The 18921-nt window shown below is 37.7% G+C and overlaps 1 protein-coding gene across 1 annotated transcript; it reads right to left on the bottom strand.

Annotated features, from left to right (window-relative positions):
- Positions 1-220: 220 nt before the first annotated feature.
- On the bottom strand, positions 221-18374 carry LOC311294808 (uncharacterized protein; the record flags this gene model as incomplete). Its single annotated transcript, XM_084415836.1, has 8 exons — positions 221-444; positions 537-680; positions 770-1051; positions 1297-1587; positions 1746-2024; positions 2233-2556; positions 18134-18213; positions 18295-18374. 8 exons carry the CDS (start codon positions 18372-18374, stop codon positions 434-436), a joined length of 1491 nt encoding a protein of 496 aa, XP_084271962.1. The 3' UTR covers positions 221-433.
- Positions 18375-18921: the final 547 nt, after the last annotated feature.

The raw sequence follows: 18921 nt of genomic DNA, 5'->3' as shown, positions 1-18921 counted from the left end.
GCATTGGAGCTCATTAGAGACTATTTTTAATAGACTAAACAAGTGTGCAAAAAGTAAGGCAAAGTTACTTTAACGTTTTTATAATGTGAAGCTCTATATGTGGCACACTGCCATTTGTTTAATTAACTGCCTTTTGAAATTGTTTAAATATACATAAAGTTATTTTTCCTCCAGGAGTCGCTCGACATAATAAATGTAATAAAACATGGAGAGACTCTTGAACCTCAGAGTGAGAAAACTTTATTGATAAAGGCAAGCAAATACATATGACAAATAGATGGCTGTAGTAATAAAGTATAAACAACAAAGCCTTTTAAATGATTTTTTTTTTTAATTCTGATACTGAAGGAGAAAGAGCAAGCAAATAATAATCAGTATTTGTTATGACAAAAACACTTGAAGCACCATTAAAGTTCAGCATTCTGCTTTAGATTTAAGCACTTCCTGAAAAAGATGAACATATAGAGGGATACATTTATAAATCTCACAAATATTAATACACGAAAAATCTGTTTGTGAGAAATGACATCATGTACCTGATGTGTGAATATGTGCTTGATCTCGTTCAGCTCTTCTGGATCTGATCTCATAAACCACAAGAATTAAAGTAGCCACGCCCACCAGAGCAGAGAGGACCAATCGGATCACAGCTTCAGTAGGACCACAAAAGTGGACAGAGTCTGAGGAATAAACACATCAAACTGAGATCAGATCAGTCAAAAAACACTAATATTAGTGCCGACATCAACTAATATCAGCGCTGGCGTACCTGCACATGTGTGACAGAGTTGAGTGATGTCCAGATGTGTGGTCTGGTGGCTGATGGGATTGTTCAGCACACAGCTGTAGGTGTTTTTATCCTGATATTCCACTTCCAGAGGGAGAGAGAGACTGATGCTGAGATCAGACGCACTGATGCTGGACAATACACTGATTCCTTTGTACCAGGAGAGAGTCACATGACTCACATTCACCACTGATGAACACACCAATGAACATGATGATGATGAAGAACAGTGTGAAGAGTTGATGACAGGAACAGGCAGACGAGCTGAAAACATCAGAGAATAAAGATAAATGAGGATGAATGAAGATATTCAAGCAGAGGAAGAAACATCGAGAGGAACTGAGATGATCAAAAGTAGAGCATTTAAAACAGTTGAATAGAAAATTAAATATAAACCTGCTGTTAATGTAAAAGAAGAGTAAAGGAATTAGTCTAATTAAGTCACGATAAGATACTTCTTTAGATCTAGCTGTAAAAAATACAACATGTGAAACTGATATTTAACTCACCGTAGACAGTGACACCAACACAATAAAAATCAAAGCCAGGAACTCTGTTGATCAGTAGATAATAACGTCCAGTATCTTCAGGTCTGGTGTTTGTGATGATCAGAGATCCAGTTTGTTTGTCCAGCTTCAGTCTGTCTCTGAATCTCCCATCAAGAACATCATCATATACAGCGATTCTGTCGGTCCGTTTATTGATTTCTGCTATTAAAGTGTTTTCAAACTTCCACTCAATCAGATCCTCATCCTTCATTTCAGGGTTTAGAGAGACTGAATCTCCCTCCGTCACTGACACTGAATCATCAAACACACAGAACAAACAGAAACAGGGTTTGTCACAGATAAACAGATTATAATAACCATATCATAAAACAGCAAAAATAAACAAAATGGTGTATGAATTCATTTCAATTTTGTCATTACAAAAACGGTGTAAATGTTTTTGAACTCACCAATGACAGTGAGAGAGAAATAAACATATTGAGTCTGTAGTTCATATTCTCCAGCATGTTTAATTGTGGTGTTTGTGATGGTCAGAGATCCGGTTTGTTTGTCCAGCTTCAGTCTGTCTCTGAATCTCCCATCAAGAACATCATCATATACAACGATTCTGTCGTCCTTTACATTGATTTCTGCTATTACAGTGTTTTCAAACTTCCACTCAATCAGATCCTCATCCTTCATTTCAGGGTTAAGAGTGACTGAATCTCCCTCCGTCACTGACATTTCAGCTGTATCATCAAACACACACATAAAGAACAAACAGAATTGGGGTTCAACACAGATTAAGACAGTAATTTAACAAAAGTAAATGGTTTAAAATTGACATTTGAAGTGTATATTATCATCAAACAACAGAAGAAAAATTGACTTTGAATTAACAGTTGAATATTTGTGCTGATTAAAATATAAAACAGGTGCAACTGAAATTAAACTCACCGTAGACATTGAGACTGAATCTCTTTCTCACACTGTTGATCTGTAGATCATAAACTCCAGCATGTTTAATCGTGATGTTGGTGATGGTCAGAAATCCAGTTTGTTTGTCCAGCTTCAGTCTGTCTCTGAATCTCCCATCAAGAACATCATCATATACAGCGATTCTGTCGTCCTTTACATTGATTTCAGCTATTACAGTGTTTTTAGCCAGAAACCTCCACTGAATCATGTCATCATCCTTCATTTCAGTAAGATCAGGGTTTAGAGTGACTGAGTTTCCTTCCTTCACTGAACTCCTCACCCCTTCATCATCACCAAACACTCCTGAAGAACAGAGTTTTTCACAGATTAAAGCTTTAAAATCACATGATGTTTGATGAATCTTCACTAAAATACTTTCATTTAAATGTGAAGTTAATAATATTTTGCAGCAGTAAAGAAAAAAGATTAATGAAAAGAGAAATAGATTTATATATGGAACAATAACAACAAAAAAAACTTTTACTTTAATGTTTAATGTCACACTAAAACTAATGCTGTTGAGTATCTGAGCTTCAGATTTATAAAATTTTATATATATATATATATAAAAAGTTGGCACACAAAGCCTACACAAATGAAATATGCATTAAAAATTAATCATTCCCTCAAGGATTTAGCAGGACTTTTTTCAGATTTTTGTGGCCTAAAATGACTGATTTTGCGCCAAAGTAGTCGATTGTCGAGTTCACGCGCATAGGTTTAGTACCTATGATCACGCGCGTGAACTCGACAATCGATTACTATGGCCTTCCACCGAAAACAGGATGTAAATACAGGTATTTGCGCTGGCTGAATAAACATCATTTTTATTCATATCTTTCACATCTACTGCAGTCAGATTAACCCGCGTTCACCCCGAAGGAATCACTCACATGACCTGTGCACTTGTAATGACACATCAAGGATGTTAAGAGGCTAAAATCAGGTTTAAAACTTGCCCCATTGAAGTCAACAGGGTGCAAATTTTAAAAAGAGGATAACACGGTGTAGGAAACACCGATTTTTGTCATTGTTCTCTGTACTGACAGCACTCCAAATGTACAAAAAAATTTGCTCAATGTTAAAATTGACCGGAGTTCTCCTTTAAGAACCATTGGACTCTGTAATTTCTAAAAGGAGAACACTGATAATAATTTTAAAATATTATCTTTTGTCCTGTAGCCCATCCCAGCCTTGTGCAGGTCTACAATTTTATCCCTGATGTCCTTACACAGCTCTCTGGTCTTGGCCATTGTGGAGAGGTTGGAGTCTGTTTGATTGAGTGTGTGGACAGGTGTCTTTTATACAGGTAACGAGTTCAAACAGGTGCAGTTAATACAGGTAATGAGTGGAGAACAGGAGGGCTTCTTAAAGAAAAACTAACAGGTCTGTAAGAGCCGGAATTCTTACTGATTGGTAGGTGATCAAATACTTATGTCATGCAATAAAATGCAAATTAATTACTTAAAAATCATACAATGTGATTTTCTGGATTTTTGTTTTAGATTCCGTCACTCACAGTTGAAGTGTACCTATGATAAAAATTGCAGACTTCTACATGTTTTGTATGTGGGAAAACCTGCAAAATCGGCAGTGTATCAAATACTTGTTCTCCCCACTGTATCTCTCAGTCATCATTGTAGGCCAGTTGCCAATGATAGAGCTTTCATCTTAAAACTAAGCATTTAAATATCATCTTACCAAGACATATTACTTGGAGATATAGAGGGACAAATGATATTTATATGCATTTTATGTAAGTAGTCTGCTATACTGTTATAAAGATCTCATTGATTTACATTTTTGGTCATATAACAACTGCACCAAATTGCTATTTTTTTCTCAGTTTGGGTTTGAGCTGTTTTTCTTCTCCATATTCTCACTATATCATATATGGGCCATTAAAGCTTGGTGTATCAAATATGACAAAACAAAAGCAAACTTTTTACTTTTATATTTTGTCTGAAAGTTTTTTTTTTTTTAAACTGTTCCATTAAAAATTATTTTCTGATATTATTTAACTATTTCATTTATAAAGTAGTAGCAGTTGTGTTTACAGGGGTAACCCTGGAAACCGCAATATTACTGAATTTACATACGTCACTAGTTGCATCTCGCTCCTCGTCCATTTTGGTGTTGTTTACAAAGTGCGCGAGCCTCATTTATGTAGCATACAGACACTGAGTGACATAATTTCCATCAATCGGTTTAGTTTATCAACAGAGCGTGCACGGTCGTGTGTGTGTGTGTGTGTGTGCAGTAGTAGTGTGCGATATACAGTGGTTACATACTGTAAAAACGAATCGTGGTATTGATATGTTAAGACTGCCGACTCTATAGAACAGTTGCAAGGAAAACTAACTTTACCGCGCTCCGAGAGCCCTCTAGTGGTCGGGTGCATTTTTGTTGTGTTTCGGCTTTATTTCGTTGTGTTGTACATTTTCCGTTGTGTTGTGGATTCATTTCGTTGTGTTGTGAACTTATGTTTTCTTTTTAAATTTCGTCGTGTTGTGCACTACTGGGCCACCGTAGTTATGGCAAGCCAAGAGGTTCAGAATTACGCTACAGATTAATCGCGTTTACACTAGGGATGCACGATATATCGACCACATATTGATATCGGCAGATAAATGGTCATTTTTTATGTTATCGTTATCGATCCGATAAGAAAATAAGGCCGATATATCAAAGCTGATAGATAATAGATTGTATACTTCAGTTGAGAGATGCGCGCTGTTCGCCATTATGGTTTTGTATGATTGGAATCACTTCGAAAACGAAGATACAGTTCAGTGCAACATGTGCAGCACAAATCTGTCACATAGGCTTCATAACACACCTGTAAAAGAATGTTGTGAATTCGTGTTCGCCAGTGTTTCAGCGCGACGAGCGCATTGTGGCGGAAAGAGCGCGTATATGGAGTTAAGCCTTCATGACAAACACAGCCAAGTTCGCTTGAGCATTCGCAGCATTTTGTGCCATTGTAAGTTGTAATATGTTAATTATGTGTGTATATATCTGATTAATCTAATATAGGATGCGTTTGGTTGAGTTAATGAACCAAAGTGACAACAATGTAAGTGCTTAATTGTAGCCTACCGGTGATCATCTTTTACTTTAGCGCGCGCTGCTCAAACAGCAATGCACATTTATAACTATAATTGGGACTGTCACACTGCCATTATAATGAGAACATTATTGTAATAAAACGTTGTGAATTCCCTGGGTTTAGTTGCCGTGTTTCAGCGCGTTGTTGTGGGAATAGCGCATCCAGAACAGGGATTACACGTTCTGACCAGCACAGTTAAAGGTTGTATCAGTGATTTCAGGTCCAACAAGGAAAAGAATCCAGGTCGCTTTAAGATGGCACAGGCGAGGTGGTTTGAAGCATTTTCAAGGTGCATTTTTAAGCTTTTCCAGCACCTTACAGATGTGGTATATTACATATTTACATACATATATGTACTTCTACAGTCATTCAATAAAATGTAATCAAAACATTGTGCAAATCAAAACAAATCAATTTGAGTTGACCTAAAGTTCCTTCATCTCCTTAAAAAAAACTATCTTTTTCTCACAGCTTGAATAATACGCTGGGCAATCAACGAATCATCTTTGAAAATCAAAATATCAGTAACTTGAGTTGTAGATGTCCTTTATTTGCTTGAGTTGAAAAAAACTGCAATAAACAACACAAAATAGTGCAGAAATGATAACTGGTCTATCCAAGGTTAGGCCAAACAAGCCCTCTAATATGGAGTGTCCTAAAGTTCCTTCAATTTATTAGCGGTGCCGCGATTAGTCGACGTAATCGACCATGAAAATTAGTCAACGGCAATTATTTTAGGCAACATGTCGTTTTATTATTGACCGCCTATTTATTTTTGGTCTCCCGTCTCAAACGGCTCACTGTAATTGACCTCCACACACCAGCCTGTGCGCGCCCTGCTGGTTAATCCGCTATCCTCTTTCTTCCCCCTCCCCCTGCCTTGAAAAGGAAAAGACAACGTAAGTATATGATTATTAATGAAACGGCGAGCTAGTCTGTACTGTTTATTAAGTACAACGACTGTCTTTGGATGTTAAACAGGCCACTTAGACTTTGGCAGTAATGTTTATGTTTTAAACCCCGCCATGCGAGTGTAAACGCGAGCAGCATAGCAGCGTGCCTGCCTGCCTTCAGCGCGATTCATTACGCCGGTTTCACACTGCACGCATTAGCAGAGCGTATATTCAATCAAATGACCTTCAGCAATTTAAATAGAAAACAAATCTCCAAAAACAAAGATGAACCAAAAGTTATATAAACAAAATGAATAAAATTAGCTTCTTGACAAGTCTTTTCTCTTAAATGTATTTGAAGAAAAAATATATATATTTTATGTTTTGGCCCTTCAGTTGAGTTCAAAATAAAATGGACACAACGAAATAAACACTTGATTTTTTTATTTTTTATTAGTCGTTTAGATTAGTCGACTACTCGAAAAATTCACATCATCCTTCATTATTTTCTTTTTGGCTTTCATCTCTGTTATCTCCACCATTAGTCCTTTCCTCTTCTGTGCCTTCTGCTCATCTTGCTCTAGGCGTCTTTGGTCATCAAGATGCATGTGATACTTTCTGCCCTCCAACACATGGTCATGAATAACCCGCTGGTCAATCAATCAATCAATGCTCTTTGATGTTCTCCACCATCACCTCCCGGTTGATAGAAAACCCTCAATAGAGGCTTGACCATCTGAAAGGGTCAGGACGAGTTTTACTGCCTTCCATAGATGGCGACACAGTTTGGGAACATCCATGTGGTTGACTGGGTCAGCACACTCAACTTGCAGGAACTTTACAGTGGTAGTTTCATTCTTCATGACACCAGGCTTGATTAAGTGTCAATAAAGGCTGCTACTACTACGTTCTGTGCCGAGGCTTCTGATCGTGTGTCGAGAAATCCCAGGAGCTTTCAGTGAAGCGCGTATCGAGGCTTGTGTCGCTTTAGACCAATGACGTTATTGATGACGTCCGAAGCCTGGCTTCGGCCTGACTGGTTCAGAAAGCGGTTCGAAAAATGCAACATTTTGACAGATATATAAACCCATGGTTTAAACCCAGCCACTTTTCAGTTTTACATAATAATATTGCCCCTCCTGCCTATTATGACCAAAGAAATGGTTTACACACATTTGATGCCCCATTCATTTCATGTCAAATACGTTTATTAAACAGTTATGTTATACAACCATTATATCACCAGAAAATACACATTATATTCATGTCTATGTGGAAATTGTTTTTTTTTCTTCACCGTTATTTCTAAGCCTTTACTGGCGCAGAATACAGTGTTTCACAGATCACATTAGGTCATCTGTAATGTATATGCTAGCTTTACACTCTTTGACCACCAGGTGGTATTGTGAGCAAATGAAGCCTCGAGAAATGAACCACTTGGCTGAAAAGCCTTCATGATGCTCCATCTCACCATCATTAATTAGTTAGTTAATTCAGACCTGTTTCTGTTCCTCTGACTGCTATGGAGTTGCTGGTTGACTGGTGTGGATTAGATAAACCTGGGGATGGTAGAGGAGCAGTTTCTGTCGCTGCTTGATGCATTGCTTGTCGGCTGAAAAAATCCCCCAATGCAGGACCTGAATTAACAAGTCTTCTCATCAGATCTCGATGCTTCTTCCCTGAATAATTACTCCAAAAAAAGAAGGAAAGTGTTATTAAAAAAAAAAAAAAAATCAATTTGATTATCAGTAAAATGCTAAAATGATATTAGTCAATCAGCCAGGTCACTGTATGTGTTATTGTGTAGTCCTTAAAAAATGCAATGCAGTCAATAATATGAAGAACAGCATCTGGGGTTCAGACTGTTGGGACTGATGAATATTCTGGGGTTCAGACTGTTGGGACTGATGAATAATCTGGGGTTCAGACTGTTGGGACTGATGAATAATCTGGGGTTCAGACTGTTGGGACTGATGAATATTCTGGGGTTCAGACTGTTGGGACTGATGAATAATCTGGGGTTCAGACTGTTGGGACTGATGAATAATCTGGGGTTCAGACTGTTGGGACTGATGAATAAGAGGTTTTTGAACAGGTCAATGTTGCCTCTGGATTCCCCTATTTTTCTTCTCTTTCTTTTTTAACCCTTGCCTGTACCAACCGCATATGAGAAGTTTTATTTATTTAATATGACTTCATAATTTACATATATATATATATATATATTATTTTTTTAGTATTTTTTTAATATGTTATATTCTATTAAATAATATATTAAACATAATTTATTAGAATATAAAATATTCTTTCATTACAGCCGAGCTGCATCAAGCGTCATATCTGTAAAGTTTAGGTGTAATTCTGCGGCTGTCCAGCTGGTGTCCTTCACGAGTCTTACTTACTACTTATGATGCACATGGATATAATATTATCATCATCAAATCATACTTCACTGCGCTTAGGTTTTTACATCTATTACTAATATCTATAAGAGTTAAGGGTTTAGATTTTAATATGGAAAGGAACACATCATGGACTACAGTATTACTACTACCACTATTATTTGCAAGCTAGCTTAAACAAACTTAAAGTGTAATGAAAATTCCCCAAGGCTTACCTTTTACGTGGCTCGAAAGCGCCGACTCCCCCATGGTGAAAAGTTTAATGTCTTTTTTGCAGACTTTGCAGGAGGCTACTCGAAGATTCGGTCCCCGTTTCAGCCTTAATTTGTGTGTATTGTTTGCTTCATCTGTAGCCGCGCAAGAGAGGTTCGGGCAGAATGGGTTTCTTTTATCCGAAAGGCAAAAGCAATTAGGCCTTTTTTTCCCCCGACTTATTTTATCTAAAAAGCGAACTCTTGTCACAAAGTGAATTATTAAAAATTCAACCAGTTTTAAGCACTTCATCCAAAATTCAAGCACTTTTCAAACCTTGAAAACACCACATTAAAAATCAAGCACCCTGTCTATCATTAGTTAATTAATCCCAGAACTGTTAATTATCTACCAGTAATTTAAACCCTGATTTGTGTTCAGTTCATTGTTCGGTATTGTCTACGTTACTTGGTTGTGTTTCTCCCATGATTATCCTGTATATTGTGTGGATTGTTATATTAAAGACTGTTCCTTGAGTTATTTCCTGAGTCGTGCGCCGACACTAAAAGTGAATGTTAATCTTCTCTAATTAATTCAACCAATAATTTATCACATGGTATCAGAACAGAAACAATTGAAGCCAAAAAACAACAACACACATTTAAAACTCACCAACCAGACGCCACAAACAGAGCATGAATAATTTGAGAAACATTTTCATCGGTTCACTGAAAGGTCCACGATAGTGACTCTTAAAATGTCTGAAAACCCTCCGATTGACTTGAACCATGACCGAACTGAGATATTTATCTGTTAGTGTGTAAATCCTCCCCCAACCTCAGTTAAGTTTCCTCTCACACATCCTCTTTAACATCACGAAAATCAACAAGCTTTTGCTGATCTTACATTTTCAAATTAATTTTCAATTCTGGCCCTGAATGAAAATTAGGGAGATTAAAGTTTTTTATCTAAATAATTACATGATGTGATGATTCATTACAACATTCTTCAAAATACCTTCTTTTATGTTCTGCAAAAGAAAGCCATACAGGTTTGAAAGGAAATGGGGGTGATTAAATGTAAATAAACAGAATTTTCATTTTTGGTCAAAATTTCCCCGAAATATGAAGTTATTTTGTTTTATAACATGATACTCTTAATAAGAAACTAAAACTGATATTAGGTAGTGGTAAATAAGTAAGTCATAGGGCCCTATTTTAACGATCTAAGCGCACGATATATAGCGCACGGCGCAAGAGCACTTAGGGCCTCCAAATCCACTTTTACTAGTTTAACGACGGGAAAAATGGTCGGCGCTCCCGGCACATGGTCTAAAAGGGTTGTCTCTATTCTCTTAATGAGTAATGGGTGTGTTTTGGGGTAACGTGCAATAAACCAATCAGAGTCTCATCTCCCAGTCCCTTTAAAAAACAGTTGCGCTCGCGCTATGTCGGATTCGCTATTTACATGGAGGAATTTGCAAGCGGAAAAACTGAATGCTTCTCCAGTGAGGAAACGGATCCGCTCGTGCGCGAGGTTAAAGCTGTGTGTGTGTGTGTGTGTGTGTGTGAGGTTAAAGCGCAAGCAGACCATCTATGGCAGTGGTTCTCAAACTTTTAAGCCAGCGACCCCTAAACTAACATCGACCAGAACTTGCAACCCCCACTACCACAGCATACACAAACAAAAAAAGTTGTTTTAAGTGTTGCATCCACTTCCTATGGAAGCTTGTTTCCACCACAGAATAAAAAATAAAAAAGGTAATTGTGACTTTATATCACGCAATTCTGACCTTATAACTCGCACTGGAAGTTTATATCTCACAATTCGGAGAAAAGAAAAGTCAGAATCGCGAGATGTAAACTCGAAATTTTGAGATAAAAATTCGCAGTTATCTTTTAAAATGATATGTTGATATGAAATGTTTTCTTATTTGGCGGAAACAAGCTACCATAACTTGTTTATATTATATAACATTACTGTATATAAATTTAGGCTTACCTTTCAGTGGGATGGGTGCACTTGTTTTTTCGGTGCACAAAGGCTTAAACTGTGGCCTGATGGTGGATACGGCTACTCGCAGATCATCCTCAACATCAAGACATGATCTGTATTTATTTTTCATGTATGTAAGAGTTGAAAAAGTCTGCTCGCACAAATATGTAGATCCAAATGGAAGCAGTGCATCCATTGCCACACTGGATAACTCTCTGTATTCTTCTGCTACTGCGATCCAAAATTCAGGCAGCGTGGAACTGGAAAATAAAGTTTTTAATGTGCGATCACTGGACAGCTCCAGCAAAGCATCTTCCAGTTTTGTGGGGAGATTAGTCCTAGTTTCAGTGAATGGTTGCCGTTAGGGATCGACCGATATGGATTTTTTAGTGCCGATACCGATTTTTTTTTCATCAGCCTTAGCCGATTTTCTTGGGCCGATATTTGGAGCCGATACTGCTTTTGCTCACTCAATTTACATCATAAAAATGACACAATGATGATAACAAATGTTACAAGTCTCAATTTAAAAAAGGAACATTTATTGAACTTAAAAAAAACTATATTTGACAAATATTGAAAACATGTGAGGTAGAACAAGTTTAAAAAAAAAAAGTTCAGTGCTGAAAATTCTGAAAATAAATATTTAAGCATACATAAAATAATTACACTATTGCACACAGTAGCAACAAGCAAGCAGCATAATAAAGTGCAAACTGTACTATACTTAATTTTAAAAGTAACCAACTATTTACAACCTAGTCATTTAATGCTTATTGCTTAGGCCTAAATTTTAGTGCACTTAACTTAATCTCTTGTAGAGCAAATGGCTTTCCTAAGAAAATGGCTTTTCCTCCATTTTAAACAAAACAAAAACGATTTTAAACCAAATAGATTCTCAGTTTATTACGAATTAGGGACTGTTCACATATCGCGTCTAAAAATGTGTGGAAAGCACGGTCGCGCCGCTTTCTCCTTTCTGCAAGCGCTTGCGCTCCTGTGGCGTCTGCCGTTGCTATGCAACCATGAACTGCGCTCTCCATGATGACGAGGAAGTAAGGATTAATTTATTTCTAGCCCTTTACGACTACATATATTTATGGAGATGAGAAATAAAAACCCGCCCTGTCCAGCTATGATCCTCTGTTCGGCCGAGCTTTCGATGTCGTCATGGAAAGGTCAGTTGTGTTTTGTCACATGACCTGCGTGCGCTTGCGGCATTCTGAAAAGTTTAGATGTTTTCATCTCACCACGGCATAGGAGCGCCTGGTCAAACGAGCGCGTTGCATCGCATGCGTGTCGCAACCGTGTCGCTTCTTTTATGCGCACACGTCCAAACCTCAGCCAGGTGGTCTCTGAATAAAACTCCCACAAATATCACGGAACAACGTCGGCATTATTTAATCCTATGACCAGTGTTCGTAACAGCTTCCGTATGCATATGTATAGCCTCAAACTCAGCTATTTGCAGCTCCCTAAATACAATGACAAGCATTTTTATAGATGAGGCATTCGGCATTCGCGTTTTCCATTTGGACCCACAAACTTGCTTAGCTATAGTTGCACGCACAGATAGAGCAACGTGTTTCCACTTTCAAAGTGTATGGCAATATTTCAGCTAAGTCAAACAGTTAAAAGATGCTTTGAAAGTTTAAAACTGGCGTTGTCTTGAAGAGGCTTCCAGCACTCTGCTAGTGTGGGAGGGGCAGTGCATTGGCTGCACGTGAACTGCAGCGTCTCCAGCAACACAGAGCTGCCTGCGGACGCCTGTCTGTAAATAATGCCGGGAAAAAACTATTGGCAAACACAGCAGCCAGGTATCGGCCGATGCCGATACACGTAAAACCCGCAAATATCGGCCCGATATATCGGTCGATCACTAGTTGCCGTATCCAGTCATACAGTTCTGGTTGCGTCTCTTTTGGAAAATACTTATGGAATTGTTCTAAAAGACCGTGGAGATGACCAGAGATGTGTGTTTTCAGGTTGCCGAGACTCAGTCCACTCTCCTCCAGATGTTCATCCAGCTCAGGAAACATCTCAACATTGCGTTGTTCAACTCGCTCAGCCCATCTTTCCAGCTTTTTCACAAATGCATACATTTTTTCATTCATTGTCAGGATGTTTGTGTTTGGACCTTGTAATGAAAGATTAAGCAAGTTAAACCTTTCGAATATACAGGCCAAATATGCAAGTTTTGACACCCAATCTGGAGCATGATGCGCAAATTCAGATTTCGATTTTTTCAACAACGAGTGCACTTCCTCACGCAGTTCATAAAGCCGACTGAGTGCCTTCCCGCGAGATAACCACCGGACTTCTGAAGATTTTATCACGTAGCCTAGAATATTTGCTTCAAAATTATGTGAAAATCATCCTGCGTACTCATTCAGATAAAACAATACATTGATTTAAAATTTGTAAGACATGTTTTGTGTAAGAAAGCTTTATGCGTGGATGCTTTTACGTAGGCCTCACTAAAAGGAGACTAAGAGACAGGGTAGCTGAACATAGGTATGCCACCCGGACTGGAAATATGAATTATCCAAAGGCCAAACATTATATAGAAGCAAAACATGGGAGGGATTCGACCTTACGAGTAGTGGGCATTGAGGCTATTCGCCTTGATGCCAGGGGTGGGGATGTAATCAAATGCCTTAAACAGAGGGAGACATAATGGATCTATTCCTTGAGGGCCACTAGTTATCCAGGTCTCAATGAAGATTTTGACCTTTCACCCTTTTTATAATTTATGTGTCTCTATAGGGACCGTATATTGCTGTTCGTAAATGATGACTAGTTTTTGAATGCAATAGACCCAATTGCCATTTTTGTACACTATTCATGTTGTTTTAGAACCATCTTGACTATGAATTAAGAATTATGATGTGTAACTGGTTTATTGACTTTTGGTGCATATTGTGTGGAGTACATTGGATGTTTGCAGTGGTGTCACTCCTGTTTTTCCACTTGGAGATGTCTCATTAGGTCTTGTTTGGTTTAACCCTCTGAGGTCTGAGCTGTTTTCTGGGCCCTGGAGGTGTTCTGACATGCTCTGACATTTCTGGTTATTTCTGTTACTTGTGACATTTTCATGGCTAAAGTCTAATTACACTGTATTCAGCACAAACTCTGCTACAATAATATATCAACAGCATGTATGTAAAAGTTTGTAGTTTTGAGATAATGACATTTATGCGTGGTTTGTGAAAATACAAAAAAAAATTCTCACTGAAATAAGGCCATGAAACCCCTACTGATTATTTCTTCACAAGACTTTTGAAAATTGTATGACATAGCCTAGAATATTTGCTCTAAAACTATGTGAAAATCACCCTGACTGCTCATTCAGAGAAGACAATATATTGATTTAAAATTTTTACGACGTGTTTTGTGTGAGAAAGCTCTATGCGTGAGCTCATTAATATGTATGTTTTTTCACACCCGAGAAAGACAAAGACACTCCCCTAACGGCCCTATTAGGAGCTATCAGGCCCTGTCATTCTGAGCAACCTTGCACAATACTGTAAATGAGGAGATTTAAAAAAGAATGGCTTTTAGATTGTTTGGATTTATTTACACAACATAATCCAAATAGACACAACAAATGGCAAAAAAGCACTTATTGAAAGACAGAGACCTTTGTGCCATTCCTAAAAACATTGTACATACCTTTCATTTCCAAGGTGTTTGATTTTCACTTTACCATGTTCATGTTCCAGAGACTCATGTGAATGTTGAAGTTGGCAGGACTCAGTGGCATCTGGGCCCTGGAAAAAAAAGTGAACATACTGATATCAAGAGAAAGGCCTGCACGATTTTGGGAATAAATATTAGATTTTTCTGGTTAAAATTACTTTTTAAAATTCACAAAATACACACACACACACACAAACGTTTCCAACAATATATAATGAACACCAGGTTTGTTGTGCCTTGTAGGCATAGGCTATGCGCAGTGCTGGGTAAAATAATAATAACAATAGATAGCAGTATAAATCTTCCAAAAGATTTCAGTAACAACCAAGCTAGAGAAAAATATATTGATTATCATGTTACTTCAAATGTTTCCATTCGTTATGATGATATGAAATGAGATAATAGTAAAAACATGAAGCCGTTTGGTGTGTTTTGCTTTTCAAATTTTCAAATGATACATTCAAACGCGATCGCGCTGCAAAATATGATACATTCAAACGCGATCGCGCTCAAATATAAAACATTATGGTTACCATACATATAGATCTACGTTTGACCAGATATCCACAAACACAGTAGGCCTAACAGTAAACACGGGTCTAAATATTATAATATTCCCCATATATCTAGCAACAGTTCAACTGCAATGTGACATTTATGCAACAATAACAAACTAATATGTAAGAATTTCTTACCTTAAATCTTTCTTGTCTTCAAATCGCGTTCTTCTTCTTCTGAGGTAGCCTAAATCCAATGTAAGCTCACGGTGCGCCTAACTCGACGAAAAGTGAAGTGTTTTGGTGTTTTGTTTTTGAGGTAATGAGCGCGATCGCGTTCCATGTGGAGATTTGCATGTGAATATCTTTTGCGCGAGTAGGCGTGGCCAAATTAACTGTAATGAGCAAGCGTTTGAGAAGCTGGACATCTTGTTGGTTTTATACAAATTACTTAAACAGAGAATATTTGTTTTCGTTTTGAACCCGATCGTTTTGAAAGTACACACTTAAATGTTTATAAAGGTGTATGGCTCATAAATGTGTGACAAGTATTCGCTGAGTTTTGTTTCAGTTTATAGACGTGCTCAAGAAAAAAAAGTTCACCGCGACGGAGAGGCAGAACGCACACCCTGTTTATTTTCTTTATTTTACAAAAGCACAATGTTTTGATTTGATTGTAAGTGGACACATACAAAAGTAGAAATATCACAGATTCTTTTTTTATATTTCTTTTTTCTGTATGACCATAAATGACGGAGTAATTTAAGTTTATAGTTCTACAATGTGGAGAAAATCCAGCAAAACGCGCAACGCGCTGAACTACTGCCTCTAGTGGCAAAGAAATTGTGTTGCAAGTGCAAGAGTGGCACACCTGAAATCAATATGGCTTGATTCTGTTTGTTTGTTACCAACACCCTGATGAAGAGTTCAGATGCAAAAGCCTCTAAGTGCCATCTGAAATTTTCTTCTAGAATGATCATTTTTATCAAGCTCGTATATTTAAGTTCAGTAATTTCACTTAAATGGCAATTAAACCTACCTGTTAATTGTCATTTAAGTGAAATTTCTCACAATCAAATCCGAGGTAAATCCAAAGTAAACAGCACAGCACAAACACAGTCTCCCAAACTCAATGAAAAGCAGAGGAATACTGAAGTCTCTGATTCTTTGTTTTTGAGGTAATGGGCGTTTACAGGTCTGCGTTCCTCCACGTGGACCATTTGCATGTCAATCGCTCGTGCGTGCGTGGGTGTGGTCACATTAGAGCTAATGAGCTCGGGCTGGAGAAACTGTGCATGTCTTTGCTTTCATATGGATTAGTTAAACAGAGAATATTTGTTTTTGATATGATTTACATCATTTAAAAAAAGACACCTCAAGCTTTGTAAAGACGTTTCATGTATGTGTGGCAAGCATTCGCTGAGTTACAGATCAGTTTCTGTCGCGTCTCAGAATGAACTTCACATTGAGAGAAACGGCAGAACGCGCATCATGTTTATTTTCTTTATTTGACGAAAAACACAACATTTTGTTTTTATTATTAGTGTACACAAATAAAATAAGACATTTAACAGTTTTGAATGATGTATAACACTTGCCTGTATGACAAAAATCAACTGAGTTATTTGAGCGCGACAGCCGACCCCAGAGGGTTAAACAACGTGGTGAAATGATAACTGCATCAGGCTGAAACTAGCAAAAGACACTCTCTGCACTGCGCTGGGTGTATGATAGGGCCCATAGAGTCATTCATTCATTCAAACAGATTATTCATTCCGGAATGAAGTAAATGGCTCTCATTATGAATGGGCCATTGAATCATTGGTTCATCATTGCTTCAACATGTCTTTTGAGCTGTTGTATAAAATCAATATCACATGTGCAATTTTGTTGATATTGGGCAAAAACAGCACTTTTGCACATGTAATATAAATATATAACAAGCCATTCAGATCCCCCCGCCCCCAAATCTTGAATTATGAGGGCATTTTAACCACATTCTTATAGGCCACATCATGCAGTGAAAACCCTCACAAAACTGCTGACATAAACAGCAACCACATATACCCAGCAAAAGCTGATTATCCCCTTATCAGATCAAACCACATTTCTAAAGAGATAAAACAAACAGGAAAAACATTGCAGGGTTCAAAAAACCATTTTGCATTAAAAACCACTGAATCCACATATATGTTTGCCTGTGTTGCTACAGCAAAATGAGTAAAAGCTAATGAAAACATACATAAACTTATAAATGTAATTGTTCATTTAGAGAAGTTTGCATTTGGTTACATCTGAGATTGGGTCTTGTCAAATTTATTGAGAAACACTTGAGTTCATAATGAGACCTCTTGCTTTTGATTGCAGACTTATTTTTTGTATTTTGCAAGACTTTTGTATCTGAGCAAAGTTGAAAAGAAGAAACTGAAAAGAGTAGAGGCCTGGATCAATATTTTCTGTTATTCAAGTTACAATGTAATACCCATTGTAATCTTAACTGTAATAACAGTATTTAACACAAACAAGGGGAAGAAAAAATAAACTTAAAAGACTCTTCTCCAATAAGAAAAAAAAAAACTTTGATGCACCAAGCGCCTCCTGGTGGATGAACCATTGAAAGGAGAAACATTTACTGACTGTGATGATGCACATCCACAGTTATTAACATTGCACATATTTTTAGATTTTAAATTGTACACTATACATTGTTGTTACCATGGATTTACATTATGAAATAACTAGTAAACACTACTGCGAGTGAGTGACGGTTAATTTGCCATCTTTCTCTCTTCTGACTGTAGTAATCAATCACTTTATATTTCTTCCGATAAATGGAAACGCTATCATGGATTTTTTTTGCCGTTGCATCAAATGAAAAAAAAAACTAAAACGATACTTGCTGTTGTCTCCAGTGTAGAAGATTACCAGTCTATGACGAATTACGCTTCTGAAAGCCATGTGCTAAAATTTACATTTATTCATTTAGCAGATGCTTTTATCCAAAGCAACTTACAGATATAGGAATAATGCGAGCCTAGGCAAAGGAATATTTAAAGATTGAAATTGTTCAGCAGGATGCAATTAAGTACTCACGGAAGAGATGAGTTTTCAGCTGTTTCTTGAAAATTGTGAGGGATTCGGCTGTCCGGATGGGGCTGGATTGATCATTCCATCTGCAAAGAATACAGAAAGAAAACATCCTTGAGAGATTTTTTGCCTCTCTCCAATCGAACCACGAGGTGCTGCTCACTTACCGATTGCAGGATTCTGGAGGGGATGTAGGAGGGGAAGAGCTTTTCTGTAGGCTAGCACCAATGACTTGAACTTGATGCATCATGTCTGATGAAGGGCTTGGGCCCGAAACGTCACAAGTTGTTGAGCAACTATTAAATTGCTAAGGAGCATTCTCTGGTGTGCGGACTCATTGTTCATCTTTGCTATTACTTGTCTGTCCAGCACCCAGCTTTATTGTTTTGGATGTGCGTGCTGCACCTTTGAACTCTATTGAACTTGATGCGAGCCTCAAATAGGGCTGAAACGATTAGTCGACATTGTCGACAAATATTTTTGTTGTCGAGTAGTCGTTTGATCTCACGTGACCTAATGTAAGGGCCTGCAATATTGAAAACACAGCGCGAATTATGACGGAGTGCAAACGAATCCGAACTATCGAGGTGTGTGAAAGTTTCACAAAACTTCAAACCAAGAATGCTGTCGTGTGCAATACATGCAACTTGCTTTTCACGGGAGCACAACATGCATGCTAAAGCACTTAAAGAGGAAACAAGACGAGCCGGTGAGAGGTGAATGTTCTCCAGCTGGAGCTAAATATCTAGCAGTAAATCTCTTTATTAGAGAATGCAATACTACGAATAATAGCA

Source organism: Rutilus rutilus (assembly GCF_951802725.1).
Source record: "Rutilus rutilus genome assembly, chromosome: 8".
Taxonomy (NCBI): Eukaryota; Metazoa; Chordata; class Actinopteri; order Cypriniformes; family Leuciscidae; genus Rutilus; species Rutilus rutilus.
The sequence above is the reverse complement of the archived record's forward strand: the minus strand, read 5'-3'. Positions and strand labels throughout refer to the sequence as shown.